Source organism: Cnephaeus nilssonii, assembly GCF_951640355.1.
Source record: "Cnephaeus nilssonii genome assembly, chromosome: 18".
Taxonomy (NCBI): Eukaryota; Metazoa; Chordata; class Mammalia; order Chiroptera; family Vespertilionidae; genus Cnephaeus; species Cnephaeus nilssonii.
This window is the reverse complement of record NC_137089.1, coordinates 3,862,341-3,886,307: the sequence shown is the minus strand read 5'-3', so window position 1 is coordinate 3,886,307 and position 23,967 is coordinate 3,862,341. Positions and strand designations below refer to the sequence as shown.

The 23,967-nt window shown below is 54.3% G+C and overlaps 2 protein-coding genes across 8 annotated transcripts in view; both read left to right on the top strand.

Moving 5' to 3' along the window:
* PHF20L1 (PHD finger protein 20 like 1) overlaps positions 1-8,744 on the top strand; it is a 58,456-nt gene extending 49,712 nt beyond the window's left edge. For all 7 annotated transcript variants that reach the window (XM_079795945.1, XM_079795944.1, XM_079795943.1 and 4 more), the window contains 6 exons: positions 424-605; positions 1,489-1,588; positions 2,858-3,053; positions 4,018-4,384; positions 5,598-5,760; positions 6,996-8,744. In XM_079795945.1, coding sequence (XP_079652071.1) covers positions 424-605; positions 1,489-1,588; positions 2,858-3,053; positions 4,018-4,384; positions 5,598-5,760; positions 6,996-7,138 — 1,151 coding nt within the window. In that variant the 3' untranslated portion in view covers positions 7,139-8,744. The remainder of the gene's footprint in view (positions 1-423; positions 606-1,488; positions 1,589-2,857; positions 3,054-4,017; positions 4,385-5,597; positions 5,761-6,995) is intronic.
* A 3,890-nt stretch (positions 8,745-12,634) lies between these two features.
* The window catches only part of TG (thyroglobulin), a gene marked incomplete at its 5' end in the record, with an annotated part of 161,903 nt that continues 150,570 nt past the window's right edge, over positions 12,635-23,967 (top strand). Inside the window, 6 exons of the mRNA XM_079796113.1 lie at positions 12,635-12,701; positions 14,332-14,440; positions 14,733-14,830; positions 16,365-16,568; positions 17,526-17,685; positions 23,435-23,541. Coding sequence (XP_079652239.1) covers positions 12,635-12,701; positions 14,332-14,440; positions 14,733-14,830; positions 16,365-16,568; positions 17,526-17,685; positions 23,435-23,541 — 745 coding nt within the window. The remainder of the gene's footprint in view (positions 12,702-14,331; positions 14,441-14,732; positions 14,831-16,364; positions 16,569-17,525; positions 17,686-23,434; positions 23,542-23,967) is intronic.

Here is a 23,967-nt window from a genome sequence, read left to right as displayed (position 1 = left end):
TTTGTAGTAGGTCAGATGGTAGGAAGAAACTATCAGTTTCTATCATATTCTGCTTTTCTGCAGGTGTTTTTACATCTGTTTTCATATTCTTCACTACCAGCTTATAACGTAGCTATTCTGGTCCACATTGCATAGGTAAACAGGCAGAGGCTTACAAATCAAGCAGCTTTTTGGGTTAGTTGGTGTTAGAATTAAAAGGTTGATTTTAACTCCAAAGATAATGCTTTTTCTCCAAATGTTTATCTTAGTCTTAAAAATGGACTTTGAATTCTTTTAAAAAGAATTTTAGAGGAAGGAAAAGAGAGAGAAACACATCAGTGTGAGAGTAAAGCATCTGCTTGCCCTTGCTCGCTCAGTATGTAATAGCATGATCCCTTCCCACGGAAATAGGACTGTGCTGAGGGTCCCTTTCTGTGTGTCTAGACTTGACCGACGTGGAGTTCCTAGATGACTCTTCCACAGAGAGCTTGCTTCTGAGTGGGGATGAGTACAATCAGGACTTCGACTCAACCAACTTTGAGGAATCTCAGGATGAAGACGATGCTCTTAATGAAATCGTGCGATGCATTTGTGAAATGGACGAGGAGAACGGCTTCATGATCCAGGTGAGCTGCCTTCCTGCGGGAAGAGGGAGAGATTTCAGGGCTCAGCCAGGGCATCGCACTTCTGCACTCTCCCTCCTCGCTGTGCTGCTGGAGGCAGAGGTGTTGAACGCAGCGTGATGTGCACGGTGCGGCGGTAGGGACGGGGGCATCTCTTCACCAGAGAAGAGACTGGCTTAGACAGACTCTCCCCCTTTGCCGGGGTGTTTAGTGCGCGGCCCTGAAGCGGCAGTTCCTTTCAGGAGCCACTCGGATGGGTGAGCGCCCACTCTGACGGCGGACCTAGCCCTCTCCTGCTGGTCTGCATCCCTGTTAGTACGCCGTGTGTCTCCCTCCACCGGCAGCTGCGGAAACACAGTCCCGCTGGCCCTCAAGATCAGAGGCCAGATAGCCTCTCCCTGCGGACCGGGCATCTCTGAGAGGAAAGGGAGGCAGAGCAACGTTTGGTGATGCCTCTTGGGAGATTTGGAGATGCTAGTTACAGGAATAAAAACAGTAACCTCCTTTTTCTCCCCCTTTTCCGTAGTTTTCTCAACTAAGAAAACTACAGATTTACAGGTGGTGCTTTAAGAGATTATTGTTACAGGCACTGCTATAAACTTGCCTTTATAATTTTTTTTCTTGCTATTTTTAAGAGTTTAAAACATGTAATTACCTAAAAATCAGTGGGAAATAGATGAGAGAAATAGTTTTATGACTTTATAATGAATCAAGTAATTTATCAGAGCACATTTTAATGGGTGCAAGCAGAGGGAGTGCCCGAAATAGTTGGCTGTTTCCGAAATGAGAGTCGTCCTCAGCGCTCACGGGCTTTGCTGTGTGGCGGAGGGCTGCGGGAGGGCCCCGGTGGGGGGCGGACCCGCCTGATGGCTCCTCTGTCCCGCAGTGCGACGAGTGTCTGTGCTGGCAGCACAGCGTGTGCCTGGGGCTGCTGGAGGAGAGCATCCCAGAGCAGTACACCTGCTACATCTGCCGCGACCCTCCCGGTAAGACACCCACCACGACGCCCCGCCCCCACCCCCACGGGTCTGGTGATGAATCCACGGGACGTCAGCTGCGCAGGACGCCGCTCCTTCCTTGCCGCTCAGACTCCGCTTCCGTATAAGATTTTCAAGCAGTTTTCCTGTTAATGACTTAGGTAGACATTTCCATCAGTTCATCCACATGGCACGGCCTTGCTGGAAGGGCAGTTCAGCGTTTTCCTGAGCAGACCCGCCCCTTCCTGTGCTCCTGCGCACGGCCTCCGAGGGGGCCCGTGCCTGGCTCTCCCACTGGAGGCCGTCGGGAACGTGCTCTCCTGCCCTGGCTTCGTCAGGGTGCCCGTAGAGCTGTCCACCCAGCGAATTTCAGAGCAGATGGGACCTCAGGTGATCACACGTGGTTCCTTTATTTCATGATGAGGCAGCTCGGGCACAGAAGGTGGAATCTCTTGGGCACAAGGACAGACTTGACATGGCAGGACCAGAGGCAGACCTGCTCCCCTGGAGCCGCTCGGTGCTGTCCACAGGCCGTCCTCCCTCGGGCTCTCAGAGGAGCACTTCTGCGCTGTCCGTACTCTGCGCTTCCGAGGCAGAGTGCACCACGGCTTCACATAGGAGGCGAACGGGGTTTCCATGGCTATCGAAATGCCGTCAGTGAAGAGGCAGGCGGACATGAATGCAGACATCTGTCCATTCCTTCAGTGGCATTTACTGCCTGCCTTCTGTCTGTGAGGCACCGGGGAGAGGTCAGCTGACTCATTCTAATGACACCTCTTTTCTTCCAGTGCAGTGGGGGACACAGACACACAGCTAATAGTGGGATATAGTTCCTGTTGACACCAAAAGTACAGGATTACATAGGGTTCTGCCAGGTCTCAGCCATGGGGAGGGGTCCCTAGTCCCTTGTCTAGAACTCTCCTTCATCCAGGTCACAACAGTTGAGTGAGAAGCCGGTGTCCCTGTCTCATTTCTGTCCGGCCTTCAGCCTTTTCAGAGGGCAGATGGCAGATGCATGCAAAGTGAAAAGTAGAAAAAAAAAAAAAGTAGCAAGTAGTGCATGCCAGGTTCCCTCCGCTGGGTCCTCTGCGGCCAACACTCCTCATGGAGCCTGTCCTCGGGGGGCGGGGAGTCCTGTGCCCGCCCTCAGAGCCCTGTGCCCTCTTCAGTGTGTCTTCACTCTGGAGCTCGCCCTGCTCACTGAGGATGTTAGGGTGGCAGCTGAACAGACACCTGAGGCGTGGGACCCTTGGTGACTAATGCCCGCTCCCTCCACAGGGCAGAGGTGGAGCGCAAAGTACCGCCACGACAAGGACTGGCTGAACAATGGGAGGATGTGCGGGCTGTCGTTCGTGAAGGAGAATTATTCTCACCTTAATGCCAAAAAGATCGTCTCCACGCACCACCTGCTTGCTGACGTCTACGGCGTCACGGAGGTCCTGCATGGCCTGCAGCTGAAGATCGGCATCCTCAAGTGAGTCGCGGGCCGGGCTGGTCCCGTTCAGTGGGAAGTCTAACGCAGACTGAACCGCGTGGCCTTTTGACGATTCAGACCAGCAGAAGGCAGAATCATTACTGAAGAAATTGTAGCTTAAAAAGAGGAAAGATTAATAACGCCTTGCATGTGGTTACGTGGACAGTACCTATCAAAGTAAAGATGTGCATATAGTACTCAGCAGTTCCATAGCTAGCACTTTAACTGGCTGACAGATTCCCACCTGTGTGCAAAGGTACACACGCCTGTCGGTGGGCAGTTGGCTGGGTGATTAGACTGTGGACAGTAAAGGAAACCTGTATGTACTGACATGGCAGGATGGCCAGGCGTGTGACGTCCCGAGGAAGGCAGATGGTGAGAGCTCTGTGCGTGGGAAGAAAAGGTGCACGCTGGCCCGTTTTGGGAGAATTCCGTGTGTGCAGGGAAAGCCTGGGGACCGCACCTTGGGTACATGGGGGTGTGGCAGGGCTTTCACTCTGTCCACAGAGTAGTCAGATTTCGTCCTGGGCAAGTATCACTTTTTGATTGAATAAAGATTTTAAAATGATGCTCACATAAAAGTTTGTCATATCATACCATGCAAAAATAGTATAGTGAAAATTCAGTAGAAAAAGAAGTCCATATATCAACAGAATTAAATTCATGGCTGCTTTCCCCCCTGAGTACTGTTTCTATCAAATTGTGAGAATTCAGATTGTGGGTGAAATACTGGGGCAGATTAACCACCGAATATCTTTGCTTTTGTCTTAAGTCCCGACCTCCTCCTAACCCGGTTCCCTGGGTGGTGAGAGTTGGGGGTCCGTCGGCCTGAGGCAGGCACTCCGCGCACAGAAGGCAGCATCACCAGGCTAGCTGTAATTCTGATTGTGAAACTTACTATGCGTTGTACTTGTTGCTAGATTTTTTTTTTTTTAAATTGCTGTTTCTCCAACTTTGCTTTAAGGAATAAACACCATCCTGACCTTCATCTCTGGGCCTGTTCTGGGAAGCGGAAAGACCAAGATCAAGTCATTGCAGGGGTAGAGAAAAAAGTAACCGTGCAAGACACAGTTACTCCTGAAGAAAAGAAGCCCCATGTGCACAACCACAAGGAGCCACCCCGTGCGCCCCTGAAGGCGGAAGGAACCTACATAACCAGCGAGCACAGCTACCAGAAGCCGCCGAGCTCCGGCCGGGACTGCAAAGCTCTCGCAGACCCCGGGAGCTCCGAGGAGGATGACCTCAGCAGTTTTGAGGAAGAACAGGAACTGTACCTGCGAGAGAGACGCCGTGCGCAGGGCCCGGGGAGAGAAGATGGGGCGCCTGCACAGGTAGGACTCGTCCACGTGTCTGGGAGGGGACGCGTGCTAGGTCAGCAGAGGGAAAGAGTCCCCACCTGAGTCCCAGAGCTCGCTTCCATTTCCGAGTGTGCCGTGCCTCCTGAGGGGAAAGACGGTTTTTGCTTTCTCGACAAGAAAACACTGGCCCTTTGCACATTGAATTGTCCGCTAAGTCAGGATTGTAGTATTTCAGTGAACTTTTGCCCTAACAAAAGTTTCAATTTTATAAGCACACCTAGATTCCCACATTTTATTCCAACTGGAAATGTCTGGGTGAGAACACGAACGTGCACATGGGTGTGTATATATTTTAATAGAATGTGTCTTTTTTATGTGTTAGATAAAAGGTGCCACTTTAATCCTCTTTTAAAAAAGTTAGCATATTTGTATATACATATCAGCTCCATTATGCGATAAGTTGAATTCCTAGAGCTGTGTCCAGTGAACATCTATAAACCTCCTTCTGTTCACAGGGATTGTCAGGGATGTGCCTTCATCTTCACAAAATGGAGTTTCAATTCGCAATGCCACTTTCACGTTAGTTCTTTATTGTCTGGCTCCCTGTATCAAGTAATCACCATCAATAAATATTTGGCAGAATTTGGGAAGCTTGCATTTCATAAAACTTGTGAAATTGTTGTCAAATTAATATTCCTTTTGTGAAATGGGTTATTTCTGAGTTCAGATTTGGTGTGTGTGCACCAAGCAGTTTGCACTTAAGTTTTTAAGAGTTTTCTCTTTCCCTTGCCTCATTGATTTCACTGCATCAGTCCATTCCCGCCTGCAGTTAATTAGACTTTAAACTGGTCTTGGCCAACTTTCTTGATTTTTCCATCATTGCTTTTTGCCTGCCATCTGTGTGTGTCATCAGTTAAGACGAATTGAGGGAGGGGTCAGTCTGAATTAGCTGGACATTCTAATTATAGACGTCATTAGTGAGTTCATTTGTTTATTGAGTTTTAGTCAATACCTTTGATCCTGTGTAGCACTATGCTGCTAGGCATTGTGGGGAGATGGAGCGGAAATGTCTGCTCTTATAGACCATCAGCTGTCATTTGATTATAGGCTAGACTTCCTTAAGAATAGTCTAGGAGTTTGATTGGATTTTGCTGATCTTTGTGGGTGATGAGGTTTATAATGTATCTTTCTTTATGACGGTACATTACATCCAACTCTTTGTTTTTTCAATGGTGTTTTGGCGAAGAATCCAGCTGAAAAGAATATGGTATTTGTTTATAATGATAAAAAGGGCTCTGAAGACCCAGGAGACGCACATCTGCAGTGGCAGCTCAACCTCCTTACGCACATCGAGAACGTGCAGAATGAAGTCACCAGCAGGATGGATCTCATCGAAAAAGAAGTTGATGGTAATTTAAGGAAGAACTAAAATGCAGTTACTACAGTGTGTAATTATGAAGAAGTTGTTTCAGGCTTTTTTGTTGTTGTTAATCCTCATTTGAGAATATTCTCCCATTAATTTTTTTTAGAGAGAGTAAAAGGGAGAGGGAGAGACAGAGAGAGAGTGAGAAACATTGATGTGAGAGAGAGCCCCGATCAGGGCCTGGGATCGAGCCTGCAACTGAGGTACATGCCCTTTGACTGGAATTGAACCCAGGACCCTCAGTCCTCGGGCCGATGCTCTAATCACTGAGGGCTAGAGCTGTTTAAGGCTTTTTAAATTGTGGGGTGGAGGCTGCAGGTGCTGGCCATGCCGATAATGCTCCCTCGCTCCCTTTACATGTGCTTACACAGCTAGCATGGCGGTCTCCAAGCTTGGGACAATGTGACTGCATAATCTTAGGGTTTGTGTTTTGTTTTTGAAGGTGGATATTTATGAAATATTGCCCTGTGCCTGCTCACAGTAACTATTCATTTAGGCTTAAACGGTCTCTACTTCATTTTAAGGGAAACTCAGCTGCTCTAACCGGAAGTTCGTTTTTAACAAAAGAGAGTAGGTGGCAATTTGTGTCCTTTTCAATTTGAATTGTCATTACTTTTTAAAAACACATAAACATACTAAGAGTCCAGGCAGAATGCAATTAATTTGCATTCTACAATTTTTATTAATAATAATAGGGGATAGTGTCACATTTTCTTTTTTCTCTCTATTCCATGAGAGAGTAAAAGGAGACATTCACAGTGGAGTTAATTTGCCCTAGCCAGTTTTGCTCAGTGGATAGAGCGTCTGCCTGGGGACTGAAGGGTCCCGGGTTTGATTGCGGTCAAAGGCATGCCCGAGTTGCAGGCTCCTCCCCAATAGGGGACGTGCAGGAAGCAGCCAATCAATGATTCTCTCCCATCATTGATGTTTCTATCTCTCTCCCTTTCCTTTTCTTTCTGAAATCAATCAAAATTGATTTTTATAAAAAAAAAACTTAATTTAAACATATATAAAGAGAAAAATTACCTAAAATCACAGTAGGTTAAACTTACCAAGAGGGACTCGAACCCTTGTGGGATAAGATATAAAGGCTGCTAAATGCTGTGCATATTGGCCTTCTACAAAAAGGGAAGTGAACTGTCTCCATCATGTTTGTAGCCTTCTCATTATACCAGTTTTGGCTGGTCTTCTAGTTCCATTCATATGTGTTCTCTCTTTTAGTTCTGGAGAGCTGGCTGGATTTCACAGGGGAGCTGGAGCCGCCCGACCCTCTCACAAGACTGCCCCAGCTTAAGCGCCACCTCAAGCAGCTGCTGATGGACATGGGCAAGGTGCAGCAGATAGCCACGCTGTGCTCCGTATGACGCTGCGCTCTGACCACCGAGCCTGCGGGAGAGGGCGGGGCGCTCTCCAGCGGGGGGGGGTGTTCACTGCCCACGTGGCTGCTGGGTGGGTAGTAACAGCGTAGGGCTGTTTGGTCACTTCCTGATTTGTGACATCATAGCCTGGCACCCTGAAAAGGAAAATGAACAACTTTATCAAGGATGCTAATGTGAAAATCAGTTTATGAGCAAGCTACAATGACATTGCCAAGATCAGTGGAAGTGGAATGGACTCTACTGAGGGAATTGAATGGGCAGGGTTTCTGAGTAGTTGATTACATAAAACTCAAGACGCCATAGAAAGAAATACGCTGTATCTATATAGTTTGTAGTAGGGAGATCCTTGTTTATAAACCAGCATTTGGCCAAAAAAAACCACCAAACATACAGAGGAAACCCAAGCTCTGAGAGTTACGGAATTGCCATGAGAGCCGTCTTCTCCGCAGCTGACCAGCTGCTTTGAAACAGACTGTTTCCACTTCTAAGGATCATGAGCCGTTTCTCAGGTGAGGAATGTCCTTAATCGGAAAACTGACGGCAGCAGCCTCACTTCCCGGGAGAACAGGTGTGGAATTCGCACCTCACTCCGATGGAATTCTAAAAGCAAACACCAGGTAGTTGGAGTTCATTGCGGGCACTAAGCTCATTGAAAACGAAACGGATTGCAGAAGGGTCAGTGTGCCAAATGCAGATGGTATGGCTGGAAGGAGAATTTTAGGTGTCATGGGAGTTGCCCCCACGTCTTACAGATGCCACCGGGCCTTCAGAAGCGCGCATGTCACTGCACTGCGGACGACACACAGGCGATTGCAGCATGCAGGCTTCGCGCACCGCCTGATCCCGACTGCTCGGTGTTTCCTTCGGAAAAGCAACGGGAAATACCCTCAGCGGGACGAGGCCGGGAGCGACCCGGACGGCCTGGCTGGGGCTCCCGACTGCTGGTGGTGGAATACTGGAAAAGCTGCGTTTCTGAAGATGAATTTTATTTTTAAAAATACATGCGCACTCAGAACTTTTCACTTGGATCACAGATGGACCCGTTTCTGAAACCAAAGGCAACCAAGTTGCTGTGTCAGCTCTTGCTGGGCTCGGAGCCCGGTCCCGCCCGCAGCGCCCTGTGCGCCTGCACGTGCTCGCGCAGGGATGCGGCCGCGTGGACGCTTGTTTGAAGCAAACACTCGGCGTACATATGTACATAGCCCACACATATTTATATCTACATATCTAGTTTTATTACTATAGACTATAAGAATTGGTGGTTAACATGAAATGTTACCTTTTAACGAGACTGTTTTTAAAATTTAAAAATGTATGTACAGGTTTTGGAACTCTTTTAAAAAGGGGGGAAGAAAGGCTGTTCAGAGGAGGCTGTTTGATGACATGACACTTGAATATTTTATGCCTCGTTCTATGGATCAGTTCTAGGGGTCTGTATAGGTGCATTCTGAACTAAGAGGCAGGAAACTTGAATTTATCTTTGATAAGAATTCATGCCACTGTACATTCAGATGTTATTTAAATTTGCAAACACACTGTTCTATATGTAAGGTACTGTATGTAAAACACTTTATTAAAACGATTCCACATACCTGGCGGCTCCCGCGCGCCTCTTTGCGGCCTTGTGTTTTGATGGGAAGACGAGAAGAACGTGCGGCCCAGTCGTTAGCACTGTCTTGCCCGTGAGGCTCTGAGCCTGACACAGGTGCCACGTCCAGCAGACAGAACCCAGTCCTGGGTGTCCCCGCGCAGTAGCTTCGTCAGCCTCCACTGAGGCGTGGCAACTTCAGTAGAGGTGACACTGGAGAAGTTGCTTAAACTTGCCCATTAAAGAAAAATTACGTGCCTGTATTCCATGTGTGGAGTAAGTCTGCCAGTGTATTTCAGGATTGGTACTGTACCTTTCATTTGTGCTTAAAAACAAGAGCGCTCCCCTTTTCCCTGTTCGGGTTACACCCTGGACAAGGAATTTATATCTCCTTTTTCTCAGCAGTGGCTCGGAGCCTCCCTAACCTGTGAGTGCCGGGCGTGGCGCCTGGATTCTTGTCCCACCCGGAGAAGCCCCTGTGTGTCTAGGGACACTCCCCGCTCAGGGCCTGGCTGTGCTACTGTGTCTTGTTCTTGTCGTGTCTTCAGATGAGACCACTCCCTCATTGCTGCCGGGCTGGAAGGGGGGAGCGGGAATCCAGGTTCTTGCCGCGTCTCTGCTGACACCGCAGGGGACAGGCCCTAGTGGGGTGGGGTGTTAGGTTCCCATGTGACCTTCAGTGACTCCGCTGGGAGGTGGTGACCCTCCTACCTGTCCCGGGGCCCCTTTGGACACCACCCGCTGGGAGGGGGAGAGGCACCTTATTGTCACCACCGGGAGGGGTGGATGTCCAGGCTCCCCCCTGGGCCTCCAGGACCCCACAATGAGAAGGGCTGCCCAGCCAGGGTGACAGCCGTGGTCGCCCTCTCCTCACGCGGCTGGTCGCCCCCCTGGCTCAGGGCTCAGCCTCCCCAGCAGCCTCTGCTAGGGAGGGAGGGGAGGAGCCAGGTATCTCTGGTGTTCGCTGCCCCTTTCCTGGACCTGTGGCTCCAGAGGTTTTTTGGTGGTGGTGGTGAGGGGGGGGCAGGTGGGATGGGAGGGGGTCTAAGCTTTTTGGAATTTTCTAGATTGCTGTTTCTCCAGTGCCCGGTCTGAGACACACGAGGCAAAGTGAACTCCAGGGCACTCGCTGCCACGTGGTTCCTCTGGTCTCCACTGCCCAGTCGCCTGTCTCTGTCTGCAGCGTCCGGGTCCGCTGTGCTCGGCAGGCGGAGGGCAGTGTGTCTGTCCACCTTTGGAGCAGAGTCCAGCACCAGGACGGCCACGATGGCCCGGACCGGGAGGGTGTGTGCGGCTGTGAGTTCCCAGGGTGGGACTTGGGGAGACACCGTCTCGCAGGGCCTGGCTGGGCTGCGAGGGCAGAGGCTCGGTGGGTCTCGGGTGGGTGACGGCCGATGGGTTCAGGGACAGTGACGTCTGATGTCTCAAAGCATTTCCTCCCCTGTGTCCCACTCACTCCCCAGTTCCCCCCAATCTCCAGGAGGCGTCCGTTAGTTAGGCACAGACCCCGTCTTGGAGAAGGAAGGGGGTGGGAGAGGAGGTTAAGAGGTTGTGTTTGGGGCCAGGGAGAGGAGAGGTGGCAGGGCCGGTGGGGAGCCTGCCCAGCAGCGTGACGGAGGCCCGAGCAGGAGCGGGCCCTGGGGACAAGGAGCTGAGTCACAATGAGAGCGGTTTCGGGGTGCAGAGGCTGTGCCTGCGTGCCTCTGGCTCACGCTCTGCTGCTTGGGTGGAGAGAAGCACCTCTCCTGGGGCCCTCGGTGCCCAGTCTGCCCGGGCGTCGCCCTCTCCAGGGGGGTCTGAAGTGGCGTCAGCTCCCTGTCCCCAGTTCCTTGACCTCACAGCACGCGTTCCCCTAGGATGTGAATCCCAGGGTCCCCGAGGCACCAAACCCAGTGGAGCAGAGCGCCTGGCCAGGCAGGAGGCGCCGACGCCACTTGCTTTCCGGGGCCCGGGCCAGCGAGGATGACTGGGCACAGGCTGGGGGCCCGCTTTGCGCGTGCGCCCTGGTGGCTGGCCCAGCGGGCTGTGATGCCCATCCTGACAGGACAGCGCTGGCTCCCACAGCCCCGGGCTAACCTGCCCATACAGGGGGTGGCAGGGGCCGCTGGGGGAGCTCCCCCTCGGCGCCTCCTTTACACCCTCTCCAGTCACCTAAGTCCACGTCTCATTCTCCGTATGCCCACTCCCCGGGGCGGAGTGGTCGCCAAGCCCTGCCCGTGCTTCTCACACCCAAGCGTGTGTCTCCATCCGCCACCCCTACAGCCGAGAAGCAGCCTGGCCAGGGCCAGGGCGGGAGTGGGGAGGCCAGGGGGAGGCTGTGCCGGTCAGCTGGTCAGGCTGGGGGGCCCGAAGGAGGCAGGGGCAGCGAGGGTGTGTGTGGGGGGCCCATGCCCAAGGGGTGAGTGAGGGCTTGCTGTAGGATTCAGAGGCTGTGAGATGGGAGGGTGGAGGCTCAGGACGCACTCAGGTTTGCTACGGGACAGCAGCAGCATGTGGAGGTGCATGTGGGGTGTGAAATGTCTGTGCAGCACACAGGCAGCATGGGCCGGAAGCTTGACAGACAAGTCTGGCTGGTGCTGGTGCTGGTGCTGGAGCTGGAGCTGGTGCTGGAGCTGGAGCTGGTGCTGGAGCTGGAGCTGGGGCTGGAGCTGGTGCTGGAGCTGGTGCTGGTGCTGGGGCTGGAGCTGGTGCTGGTGCTGGAGCTGGAGCTGGTGCTGGTGCTGGAGCTGGAGCTGGTGCTGGTGCTGGTGCTGGTGCTGGTGCTGGAGCTGGTGCTGGTGCTGGAGCTGGGGCTGGGGCTGGAGCTGGAGCTGGAGCTGGTGCTGGAGCTGGAGTTGGGGCTGGAGCTGGTGCTGGAGCTGGGGCTGGGGCTGGAGCTGGAGCTGGTGCTGGTGCTGGAGCTGGAGCTGGGGCTGGAGCTGGAGCTGGAGCTGGGGCTGGGGCTGGAGCTGGAGCTGGTGCTGGTGCTGGTGCTGGTGCTGGACCCAGAGATGTTGGAGCCGTGGGCTGGCGCAATTCCTCAGGAAGGCTGAGCAGAGCAGGCTTCTCGCCTGTTTTTAAGCCCACACGCTGTCAGTTCAAATAACTGCTGAGCTTTACTTTCCGTGGTTTGTATCACAAACACAAAAATGAGATAGTAACCAACACTGAGTAGTTATATATACAAATACTGTGTTTTTAAAAAATATGTATTTTTATTGACTTCAGAGAGGCAGCAAGAGGGAGAGAGAGAGATAGAAACATCAATGGTGAGAGAGAGTCACTGATCGGCTGCCTCCTGCACGTCCCACATGGGGGATCTAGCCCGCAACCCGGGCATGTGCCCTGACTGTGACCAGGAACTGAACCATGGCCTCCTGGTTGAGCCACGCCGGCCGGGCCATCCTGTCACTGATTGTGCCTGTTTTGTTCTCTGCCATACCCTCACTGCCTAGCTCCTGTCTGCTACTGTTGGGCTCTAACACAAATATTGGTAGAGGGAAAGAGGGAAGGAGGGAGGGAGGGAGGAAGGGAAGGAGGGAGGGAGGGAGGGGAGAAGGAAGGAAGGAGGGGTGGAGGGAGGGAAGAAGGAAGCGGGATGGCTTTTCTCCCTGTGGGCCTGAGCCTGTTGCCCACAAAGCCCCGAGCTTCGCCTTTTCTGTGTAAAGATGAATCTGGAAGCCACCCAACCCTACTCTGCACCCCCATGTCCTCAGCAAGACTCTCACCCCCCACTGGCCACACGAGTGTCCTCGGGGAGCAGAAAGCCCTTGTGCGCAGAGAGGAGACAGGGCGGCGCTGCTCTCCTGAGTGCCCGTGGGCGGGGGCAGTGGGCACAGCAGCTCCATAAAGGCTCCCTGGCCCGAGCCCTGGGGCAGGAGCGCCTCTCCCCCTTCACCCCTGAAGGGCCCAGGATGGCGCTGGCCCTGTGGACCTTCGGCCTGCTGGCCTCCGCCCGCCTGGTGTCAGCCAACATCTTTGGTGAGTTCCCCACCCAAGGCCATGGAGCAGCGGGAGGAGGGAGCACAGAGCCCCTAAGCCAGCCAGGCTCTGCCCCGGGGCCTTTGCACATCCTTGGTCTCATTTAATCCCTGCAGTGTCCCCAGGTCGCTTTTTTGCTCTTTCCTTTCTAGATGAAGAGACAGAGGTTCTGAGAGGTGGTCTCAACTGTCTAAGGTCACTTAGCTAGTGATTGGGGCACAGGAGTTGGGAAACTCAATCTTCATAATTTAATTCTAACTCCCGCACCTCCCGCTGTTCGCGAATTATTAAAAAGTATACTTATATGATTTCAGCCCTAGCCGGTTTGGCTCAGTGGAGAGAGCGTCAGCCTGTGGACTGAAGAGTCCCAGGTTCGATTCCGGCCAAGGGTACATGCCCGGGTTGTGGGCTCGATCCCCAGTAGGGGGCGTGCAGGAGGCAGCCAATCAATGATTCTCTGTCATCATTGATGTTTCTATCTCTCTTTCCCTCTTCCTTCCTCTCTGAAATCAATAAAGAAATATATTTTTAAAAAAAGTATACTTATATGATTTCAGAGAGGAAGGGAGAGGGAGACAGAGGTAGAAACATCAGAGAATGATTGGTTGGCTGCCTCCTACACGCCCTACACCAGGCGTCCTCAAACTACGGCCCGCGGGCCACATGCGGGTGTTTTTGCCGTTTTGTTTTTTTACTTCAAAATAAGATAGGTGCAGTGTGTATGGGAATTTGTTCATAGTTTTTTTAAACTATAGTCCGGCCCTCCAACGGTCTGAGGGACAGTGAACTGGCCCCCTGTTTAAAAAGTTTGAGGACCCCTGCCCTACACAGTGGATGGAGCCCGCAACCCATGCATGTGCCCTGACTGGGAATGGAACCGTGTCCTCCTGATTCATAGGCTGATGCTCAACCACTGAGCCACGCCGGCCGGGCCGCTGTTAGCAAGCTTTTGACCTGGACAGTGTTTTATTTCCTTAGCCGTCTCGAGGCCTCGGTCATCAGGTGTTGGGTAGTCAGCAGGTCGTGTGAAAACTTACCCATGGCGTGCAATGCGCCTGCGCTCTGGGCGTGGCCCCGCCACTTCCTGTGTGCCTTTGGGTGCGTCTAGGCTTCAGCTTCCTCGCTGGAAAGGAAGCAGGTGGCACTCACCTCCTGATGCGCTTTCCGAGTAAGACCTTGCGTATTTCATGTGTTCTCAGTGCAAACGAGACACGCGAGACTCATTCGTTAATCCGTATTTCTACTCTGTGCCCGGGGGTGCTCTGTCTGCAGGGAGGGCCTGATCATTCGACAGCACGCCCGACCGCGTCTGGGGGCAGGTGCAGCCCACGGTTTGCCCTGAACCCTTCTCTCGGCAGCTGTGTGACCCTGAGCAGGTCACTCTCCCATCCCGGTCTTAGTGTCACATGGACAGAATGGAGATTTCACCCCCCTCCCCTCCCTTCCCCTCCCAGGCTTTTGTTGAGAATTAAATGAGCTAATATCCTACTTGGAAAAGTGTGATCAGTTGAAAAATTGTGGTTGGAACCTCATGGTTGGTGATGATGCCAGCAATGAGACCCTGTGCTTACGGGATCCGTCCTGGTTCCCGGAGTCCCCGCCACGCGCTCTGACGCGTCCCTCTCCGCAGAGTACCAGGTGGACGCCCAGCCGCTCCGTCCCTGCGAGCTGCAGAGGGCCAGGGCCTCCCAGGAGGGAGCCGACCACGTCCCCCAGTGCGCCGAGGACGGCAGCTTCCGGTAGGGGCTCCCTCAGCCGCGTGGACTCGCAGGGTCCAAAGGGGCCTTAAAAACCACTCATTCTCCCCCTGGGGCTGGAGCATGGGTGATGAGGCTGCAGGGGTCAGCGAGCCAGGAGAGGAGAGCTTGCCTTCCCGTCACCCCCTCCTCCCTACTCAAACCCCCCACCCCCCCGATTCCCTCTCTCCATAATCACACGCATCACAGCTGGGGAGATGGGAGGCCGAGGACAGGGAGCCTGGGTGCGGCTTCGGGAGCCCTCATTGTCCACACGGGTGTCTCCCCGCCTCAGGACCGTCCAGTGCCAGAGTGACGGCCGCTCCTGCTGGTGTGTGGGCGCCGACGGCAGGGAGGTGGCGGGCAGCAGGCAGCCCGGGCGGCCCGTGGCGTGTAAGTGTGAAAGGAGGGGACTGAGGTGTCCCATGGGAAGGGGGGACCTTGCTAGGGCATGGCATGTGACCAGGCCAGTGTCCCTCTGGGCCGCTGCTGCTCCTGGCGTGAGGCTGACAGGCCTGCACGCCAGGCCCCTGTCCTGCAGGGCTCCTGTGAAATCGAGTGGGACAATCAAGGCACTTGGTCAGCAAGTAGGCGCTGAGTCCCTCCCCTCCGGGCCAGGGCCTGGGCCTGGTGCTGAGTCCCCCCCCCCCCCCCCCCGGCCCCCCGCCGCCCTGTACCAGGGCCTGGGCCTGGTGCTGAGTCCCTCCCCACCCTGCCCCCGGCCGCCCTGTACCAGGGCCTGGGTCTGAGGCCGAGTCCCCCTGTGAGCAGACATTCCAGGCTGTGACCCAGAGAGCAGCATGGGCACCCCAAACGTGTCTACTGAGTGTTTCTGAGATTTGAGACTCGGGGAGAAACTTCCCTGTTAAAACAACGACTCTGATGCGCACTCAGAGAAGCAGTCCCTGTTTGGGGCATGATTTAGTTGAGCCTAAAACAAAGAGCAGCTTAAGCTGGCCACGTTTATTTGTTTAGTGAGTTAGTCCGCACCCGAGGATATTTTTCCGCTGATTTTTTGAGAGAGTAGAAGGAAGGGGGAGAGACAGAGAGAAGCTTCGATGTGAGAGAGACACATCGATTGGTTGCCTCCTGCACACACCCAGATCTGGGCTGGGGATCGAGCCTGCGACCCAGGTACGTGCCCTTGACCGGAATCGAACCCACAACCCTTCATTTTCTGGGCTGACGCTCTATCCACTGAGCCAAAACAGCTAGGGTTGTTTTTCTTTTTTTTTAAATTTAATTAAACAATTTTTTGGTCATCTTTAAACGGTGAGATTGAGTCTAGAATCAGCGATCCTGTCGGGGAGGAGAGCTGGGACTTGGGCGCTGGTCTTTTGGGGCCGGCCCGCTGGCTGGGGCGCAGGCTGGCTCCTGACACTCCCTGGATGACACTGGCCAGGCCTCACGCCCACGGCGCTGCGGCTCCTCGTCTGTACCAGGAACATAGGATCGGCCTCACGGGTGCGTGAGGGTTAACGCACGTGGATGTTCATCAGGGGCAGTCATCGTTACTGTCACCCCTCCTCCTGTCACTGAAGAAGGCAGATGTACTTTCTGATAAGTCTATAGATAAGGAGAGGGAGGCACAGAGTGGGGAAGCGACTTCTCCGAGGCTGCACAGCAAGCACGCGGGGAAATTCCAACGGAGACAAGCTCTGTTCACAGCCAGGCCTGTGCTCCATCCCCACCCACCTCTGCAGCACCAGGCAGGGGTGGGGGTGGGGGGTGTCCGGGAGACCTAGGGGCAGGGTGAAGCCTGCCCCTCCTGCCTCGGCCGCAGGATGCTGGAAGGAGTCTCGGGATCAAGGTGGACACGCTGGTCCTGAGCCTGCCCCCACCTCGCTGAGCACCCGCGGCCTGGTGTACCCTCTAGGGAGGTCGGGAGCGTCCTGGGCGGAGACCTGACGCTGCCCCTCGCCCACAGGCCTGTCCTTCTGCCAGCTGCACCGGCAGCAGATCTTGCTGAGCGGCTACCTCAACGGCACGGCCGCCCCCTACCTCCCTCAGTGCCAGGACGCGGGGGAGTACGCGCCTGTGCAGTGTGACCTGCGGCGGGAGCAGTGCTGGTGTGTGGACACGGAGGGCATGGAGGTGTACGGCACCCGCCAGCGGGGCAGGCCCGCGAGATGTAAGTCCCCAGGCTCCCCCGGGGAGGAGGGAGGAGGGAGCGTGCCTCTCCCAACGAAACCATGGGCAGAGGGCCTGGCCCTCGGTGCAGAGATGAAAGCATTTAGGGAAGATCTTATGACTTCTTTTTAAAAAAATTTCTAATGACCTTTATTGATTATTATTATTTTTTAAAATCTTTATTGTTGAAAGTATTACATATTTCTCCCCCCACCCCACTGACCCCTTCTAGCCTGCCTCCACCCCCGCCCCCCCATTGACCTTTTCTAGCCTGCCCCCCCCCCCCCCACCCCGTCCCAGGCCTTTACCACCCTATTAACCCTTTGCACTCGCTTGGGTCTCAATTCCTTTATTCTAATGCTAACTGTGTGGAGTCACACTCGACATCCCAGTGCAAAAGGTTAACCCTATTATCTGTGTCCCTGGGTTAGGCATATTTGCATACAAGGTTTTTGGTTGATCACTTCCCACCCACCCACCACCGCCGCCTTCCCTCTGAGGTTCCAGTCTGTTCCATGCTTATATTTTTTACTTTGTTAAAATACGTTTCTATTGATTTCTATAGAGAGAAGAAGGGAGAGGGCTAGAGAGATAGAAACAACGATGAGAGAGTAACATCATCGGCTGCCTCCTGCACATCCCCCCCTGGGGATCGAGCCCACAACCTGGGCGCGTGCCCTGACCGGGAATGGAACCGGCCACCTCTTGGTTCCTAGGCTGATGCTCAACCGCGGAGCCCACCCGCCAGGCCTTCCTGGTCCTGCCTGATGTTCCCACGTGGTGGTGGGCGACCAGTGCTCGCTGGCGATGCCGAGGAGCATTGCGGGGTCTCGGTGACCCGGGTCCCTGTCTGGGTCTCAGCTGTCACGTGGGGGCATGACTCGGGGCCGGCGGACGGCAGAAGCACACGCACCCGGTCACACACGAGATGTCAGCATTTCTCCTTGGAAACGTCTAGGCCCCAGGAGCTGTGAGATCAGGAACCGCCGCCTTCTCCACGGCGTGGGGGGCAAGTCGCCCCCGCAGTGCTCTCCGGACGGCGGGTTTCTGCCCGTGCAGTGCAAGTTTGTCAACACCACGGACATGATGGTCTTCGACCTGGTCCACAGCTACAACAGGTAAGGGGCGCTCCCCTGGGGGCTGGGGGCTGCGCGGTGTCAGCACTCGGCCTAGTGGGAATCAGAGAGGCAGGCCGGGGCTCATGTGCTGCTGAAGGACATCGGAAGGGCGGCCGCACTTTGAACAAAGCAGGCTGGCAGCCGCTATGAGTATTAAAATGCATGAACCCTCGGGTCCAGCCAGCCCGTGGGAGTAAACACACCAGACGGTGAGGACATAGGTACTAGGATGTCTCCTGCATCCGTTTCCATCGCAGCAGAAACCTGGGAACAAAGTGACTGAGCCGCCCGGGGTCCCCACCGTAAATATTTATGTGGCACTGAGCGGAATGCATCAGAACCGCACCAGCCGGTGGGGTGAGGGCGCTGCAGCTACAAGACACAAGGCACGGATAGCAGGATGGGGTTTAGTTTTTATTTATTTATTTTTTTTATTGATTTCAGAGATGAAGGGAGAGAGAGAGATAGAAACATTAATGATGAGAGAGAATCGTTGAGCGGCTGCCTCCTGCACGCCCCCTACTGGGGATCGAGCCCGCAACCTGGTCGTGCGCCCTGACCTGGAATCGAACTGTGACCTCCCGGTTCATAGGTCCACGCTCAACCAGAGTCATGTGGACCAGGCTGATTTAGTTTTTAGAAAACACACAAGCAAACGGATCATGTGCACGTCTGCATGTGTGGTTATCCTGTGTCTGAGCACCAGGTGGCACAGGGAGTGGTGTGAGTGGGCACGTGCTGGGTGGGTCACGGGCACTTGAGGGCCAGGCTCCTGTGGAGCAGGAATGAGCAGGAACGGAAGACGGTGCTATAAACAGCACGGGCATGATCATGTCGATGCTTTTCTGTAAAAGGTGTGTATGTGTGCGCTTACAAGTAAGTTTAAAGATTTAAATAGCAAACCTCAAAAGGGAGACGCGTGGTGGATCTCCGCCAAGTAGTCAGATCACCTGCCTGTTCTTGTGAAGGCCCTGGGGAGCCGGGAGAGGGGGAGACTGGGCCGTTCTGAATGCCGCCGACCCTCCTCATCCGCAGCTTTGCTCTCCGAGGTTTCAGTTACCCGAGGTCCGCCCTGGCCAGTTTGGCTCAGTGGGTAGAGCGTGGGCCCATGGACTGACGGGTCCTGGGTTCGATTCTGGTCAAGGGCACATACCTCGGTGGCAGGCTCCATGGGGAGGCAACCAATCAATGTGTCTCTCCCCCTCCCTTCCACTCTCTCTAAAAATCAATGGAAAAATATCCTTGGAGGAGGATTAACAAAAATACAAAACAAAACAAAACAAAACAAAACAAAACAAAACAACAATAACGCAAGGCCCACCACAGTCCAAAAAATACGAAAGGCGGAATTCCAGAAGTCAACAATTCACACCTTGCAAATTGCACACCTTCTGGGTCACGTGACTCCGCCCTGCGTCCAGCGTCACCACGCCGTGGGTGCTCTGCCCGTGGGCACTTAGGAGCCACGTTGGTTATCGGATCAATACCCCGTCGTGGTGTCCTGGTGGCTGGCGGCCAGTCGCCCTGATTGATTGATTCACGGTCCCAAAGCACAAGAGCAGTGATGCTGGCGGGGCAGGTCCCCCGGAGAGGCCGCCCGGTGCTTCCCTCGAAGGAGAAGGTGAGCGCAGGCCGGTAAGACGCCCGTGGGACCTTGATCGCGGCGTATCGGTGCACTTGTCCTCCTTCGTTACCAGCTGCTTTTTGCTCATCTCTTAGTGTGCCCACTTCAGCATTTACACTTTATCAGGTGTGTCTGTGTAGGAAGGAGCGGTCCATAGAGATAGGGTTTGCCACTCTGTGGTCTCAGGCATCCCCTGGGGGTCTTGGAACGTATCCCCCACGGATAAGGGGGGACTAAACATAACTGAGCATATTAGGCTGAGAATACTGATATTCGGCTGAGAGAACCGAGCCTCTATGTGGCTGTCCTCCAAACACCCCGTGTCTCTCCCTGTGTGAGGAGGGGGCCCCGGGCTGTGCTGGCAGGGGCCACAGACACGCAGCCGGGGGTAGGGGCTGCCCCACAGGCTGGGCTTGTGGGAGCTGCAGGGCACCTGAAGAGCTGGGGAGTTTCCAGTTGAACCCTGAGGTTTCTGTTCGTGTGGGTACAAATCGTTGAATGCCAGCGGTTTCGCTCGTCCACCCTAACATGGAAAATTCTGAGTTCCTGATTCTGAAGAACAAGATGGGGGCTGTGTGTGTTCTCCCCCGGCACCAGGACGCTGGCCCGGAAACGCTGCTTTCGGACGGAGCGCGCACCCGCCGGGGCTCCCTGTCCCGTGGCGGTGCCGGCGGTGCCGGCGGTGCCAGCGCTGCCTGCTCCGTCCGTCTGCGCCACCTGCCTGGCCCCGTGACTCTCATTCAGACGCTCACAGTGCTTGGCAAAGTGGCCTGGTCCCTCACCCTCTCTGAGCCTCAGTCTCCCCATCTGTAAAATGGGGACAACTCTCTGCTTCTTAGCGCGTGGTGAAGACCCGATGAAACCTCGTCTATGAAACCACTGTGAAAACTGTAAATTATGATGCATTTGTAGGGAATTAATAATGTATAATCCAACTTCAGCAAATGTAGATTAGGTTCCTCCCACGCCCCCCTGCACTCCCCCGCACCCAGGCCCAGAGAGTAGCCTGCCTGTGAGCACATAAGAATCTCCAAAGAGTCTGATTTAGTGACGCTCACGGATGCAAACCAATGTGTGCTCAGTTTACGTTCAAGTGGGTGCTTGCTGCGTGCAGGGAATTGACATCCTTCAGCCCACGTTCATCCTCACAAGGATCCTCGGGTGGACATTCATGGTCTCTAGCGCACAAATGAGGAACTGAAACACCAGAGCGGTTAAGGAACCCCCCTCTAAGAAGCACTGCAGGTCAGTCTGGCTTCTTTTCCTCTCCCACACAACCTCGATTCATCTATTTCCCCTACAGGGCGTGGCCTAGAGCCTCGCACACAGTAGGCCTACAATGTACATTTACACTCCCTGCATTGGAGAACTTTGTGGCTGTCAGTTTGAGGCGCAAGTCACAGCTCCTTCCACAAGAGGGCAGTCGAGTTAAATGCAAACGTTCAGGACTAAGCATCCATTGTTGAAGACAAACAAAAAAAACCCGTACTCCTGAAATGGGATCCTTTCCTTTTTGTAAGCAAGCATGTCGCCTCGGAGTGCGCTTTGATTCAGGAAGGTCATGGGAAGGGTCAGGGAGCCGGTTACTGGAAGCCCAGCCACATTCAGGAATTTTCCGATAAGCAGCCCCGTGCCCGGCGACTCCCCGGGGCACAGCGGCAGGAGCCCCGGAGGCCACGTGGAAAGTCTAGACTTGGCACCCAGGGTTGCCAGATTAAAAACACAGGATGGCCAGTTATACTTCCATTCAGATAAGCAGGAGTATTTTCTGTAGTATAAATATGCTCCTCCCCAATATTGTACCACGGATTTTGAGCCTGGGGTGGGAATATCTCAATAACCATTGTAGTTGGACTTAGAAAAGAACGGACTGGGATTGGGGCAAAGCAGAGTGGGTGCTGGGAGGCGTCTCTGGGAGTTTGGGGGCTCTGGGACTGGTCCAGGAGAGAGGGGATGACTTGGGCTCGAGTAGCTGAATGAGAGGAGGGTGGAGAGACAGAGAGAGTTTGGAGGAGTGTTTACTAGGTGAACTCCACAGGACCTGGTGGAGGAAGAGAGAGGGAGGGCGAGGGCGAGGGAGAGTGTAGGGTGAGTTTGGCTTTTCTTGGGGTGGCAGAGAAGGGTGGGGGATCAGTGAGAGGGAGGTGAACGCGTGGCTGAGGCTGAGCGTATTAGGGATGAAAATGGTTCAAAGACCTTGCCAATGCCAATGGCAAAAGCAGCCAGTAAACAAGCTTAGTGACGAGGATTATGCTGGGGGAGGAGCCCCACATTCATAGAGGGTGGTACCGGTTCTGACATCCGGTTGCCCATCCAGTTGGATTTCAGGAGAAAGAACTCCGGGAAGACTCAGAGCTTGAACGTACTTGAACTTACATTCGGACACGAATGCAGAGCAGGCAGGCCCTGTCTCAGTGCAGCTCTCCATCCGACGCGCCGCCGTTGTTGAACGAGCCTTGGCCGTGGAATAGGGCAGTGGTCGGCAAACCGCGGCTCGTGAGCCACATGCGGCTCTCTGGCCCCTTGAGTGTGGCTCTTCCACAAAATACCATGGCCTGGGCGAGTCTATTTTGAAGAAGTGGCGTTAGAAGAAGTTTAAGTTTAAAAACTTTGGCTCTCCAAAGAAATTTCAATCGTTGTACTATTGATATTTGACTCTGTGGACTGGTGAGTTTGCCGACCCCTGGGCTAGGCTACCTGGCCCCTGGTCGTGGCTGGGTGACCTGGAACTGGTCCTTCTTTACTCTGAATCCCAACGTCCTCGCTCATGAGCAGGTCGATGTGCATGACACATTTTGCGGATCCTCTTGTGTCAAGTAGTGGCTGAATGAATGGAAGTCACGCTTAGGCTACGAAAAGCCCTTTGAGGATGGAATTATCCCAAGTTCCAATGAATGAGCTGTTACCATACACCTCCGACTGGGCAAAGTGAGTGTTTAGTTCCTGTTAAGCATGACTCACGAACTGTGGCAGTCTTTTGTCTATAACTTTTGTCTATAATGTCTATCACGTACACACAATCATAGACCAGCAACATGGGAAAAATCCACAATTCTGTAGCACTTTCCTGGGCTTTTTTTTTTTTTTTTTCCATATTCATTTCCATTCAAATTCATGTTCAGGCTCCGAGCAGATTCTGCACAATATATTGCCTCCCCGGCCTGGTTCATGTACACACCCATCCCAGCGGGTGTATGTACAAGCCATTGCGCACTCTACCCTTTACACATAATGTTGCGTACACATCCATGGAGGGGGTTCATTCCAATTTACGTCTTCATTTTCCTGTCACCGGAAACGAATGTTGCTTCCATGGATTGCTAGGCTGGATGCCACAGCCGCAGAGTCCGGGTGCTGATTGTTTGGGGGTAGATCCCAGACACAGCTGGACGCACAGCCGGCGCGGGCCTCGTGCGCCAGCTGCCTGGGACGGAAAGACAGACCTCTCAGTATTGCATAAAGCTGCAACGAGCCCTCTGCTTGCTCAGGCCCTGCTTTCCATCACCGGAGTTTCAGGTGACCTCCCGGTGGGAACGCAGCCCGTTAGCCCCGACAGCAGTCGCCAGGTCAGCCGTGAGTCGCGTACGCTTTCCCTCAGCCTCTGGAAAGGGTTGTCTCGCCCCCGTGAGTGATGTCATGTTGATTTTGTGTTTTTGCAAACGGTGGCCCTGGGAAATGGCCTTCCCAGGAACTCCCTGTGGGGGGATCTGGCTCCTTGTCAAGCTCTCAACAGACTGCGAAGGCTCCGAGGCTCTTTGATCTCCCCAATGAGGTCATCCGCCCTGTGCCACATGTCTGCAGGCGGCTGGGCCCGGCGCCTCCGGAGTGATGTTGCACGGAGGGAGCGCGCTCAGGCTGCGTGCGTTCCCTACGTTCCGCCCGACGCGAGGAGACACGGGCTCGGGTGCAAACCGGTCGAGGGCCACGAGTGAGGAAGACGGCCAGTGGGTAGAGGACAGCGAGGCACAGCTCTGGCCAGTAACACCGGTTCAGGAAAGACACACGCTCCCCGCAGGAAGCCGGGAGCCGATGGCGTGACATAAAGAATCAGACGTGCCTTCCCCGCCTCTGTGCGCGATGAGCTGCCTTCTAAGAAACGGTGACGTCCGTGTCCTTCCCCTTCAGGTTTCCAGATGCATTCGTGACGTTCAGCGCCTTCCGGAGAAGGTTCCCCGAGGTGTCCGGGTATTGTCACTGCGCGGACAGTCAAGGGCGGGAACTGGCTGAGACAGGTAAGCACGGCTCAGGCAATCCCAGGGGAGGGTGGCATCGCCAGGCCTGAGAGCCTCAACTTCATTACCGGCAGAGCCGGGGGAGCCCTGGGGCCTGAACCCCGACCAGGCTGCCTGTGTCCTAGGGGCACGGCTAGCAAACCTTCAAGCATGGTGCACTGAACACGGCTGCTCAGGCCCACGGGGCCCCTTTGTGGGCACGGGAGAGGCGCCCCCTCCTGGCAGATGCAGCTCTGCGCCGGGCCAGTGGGGGAGGGATGGGCTCCTGTCTCCTCGCTCTCATCAAGCTCCGTGGGTGCGAGCAGCCTGCACAGTGGTTCCCAGCAGCCCTGGCTTAGGAAACCACTGAGGGCTGGTTCCGAGCTGATGCCCGATGGATGCCGGTGAAGGCTCTAGTCTGGTCCTCTATTTTTTTTTAAATCCTCA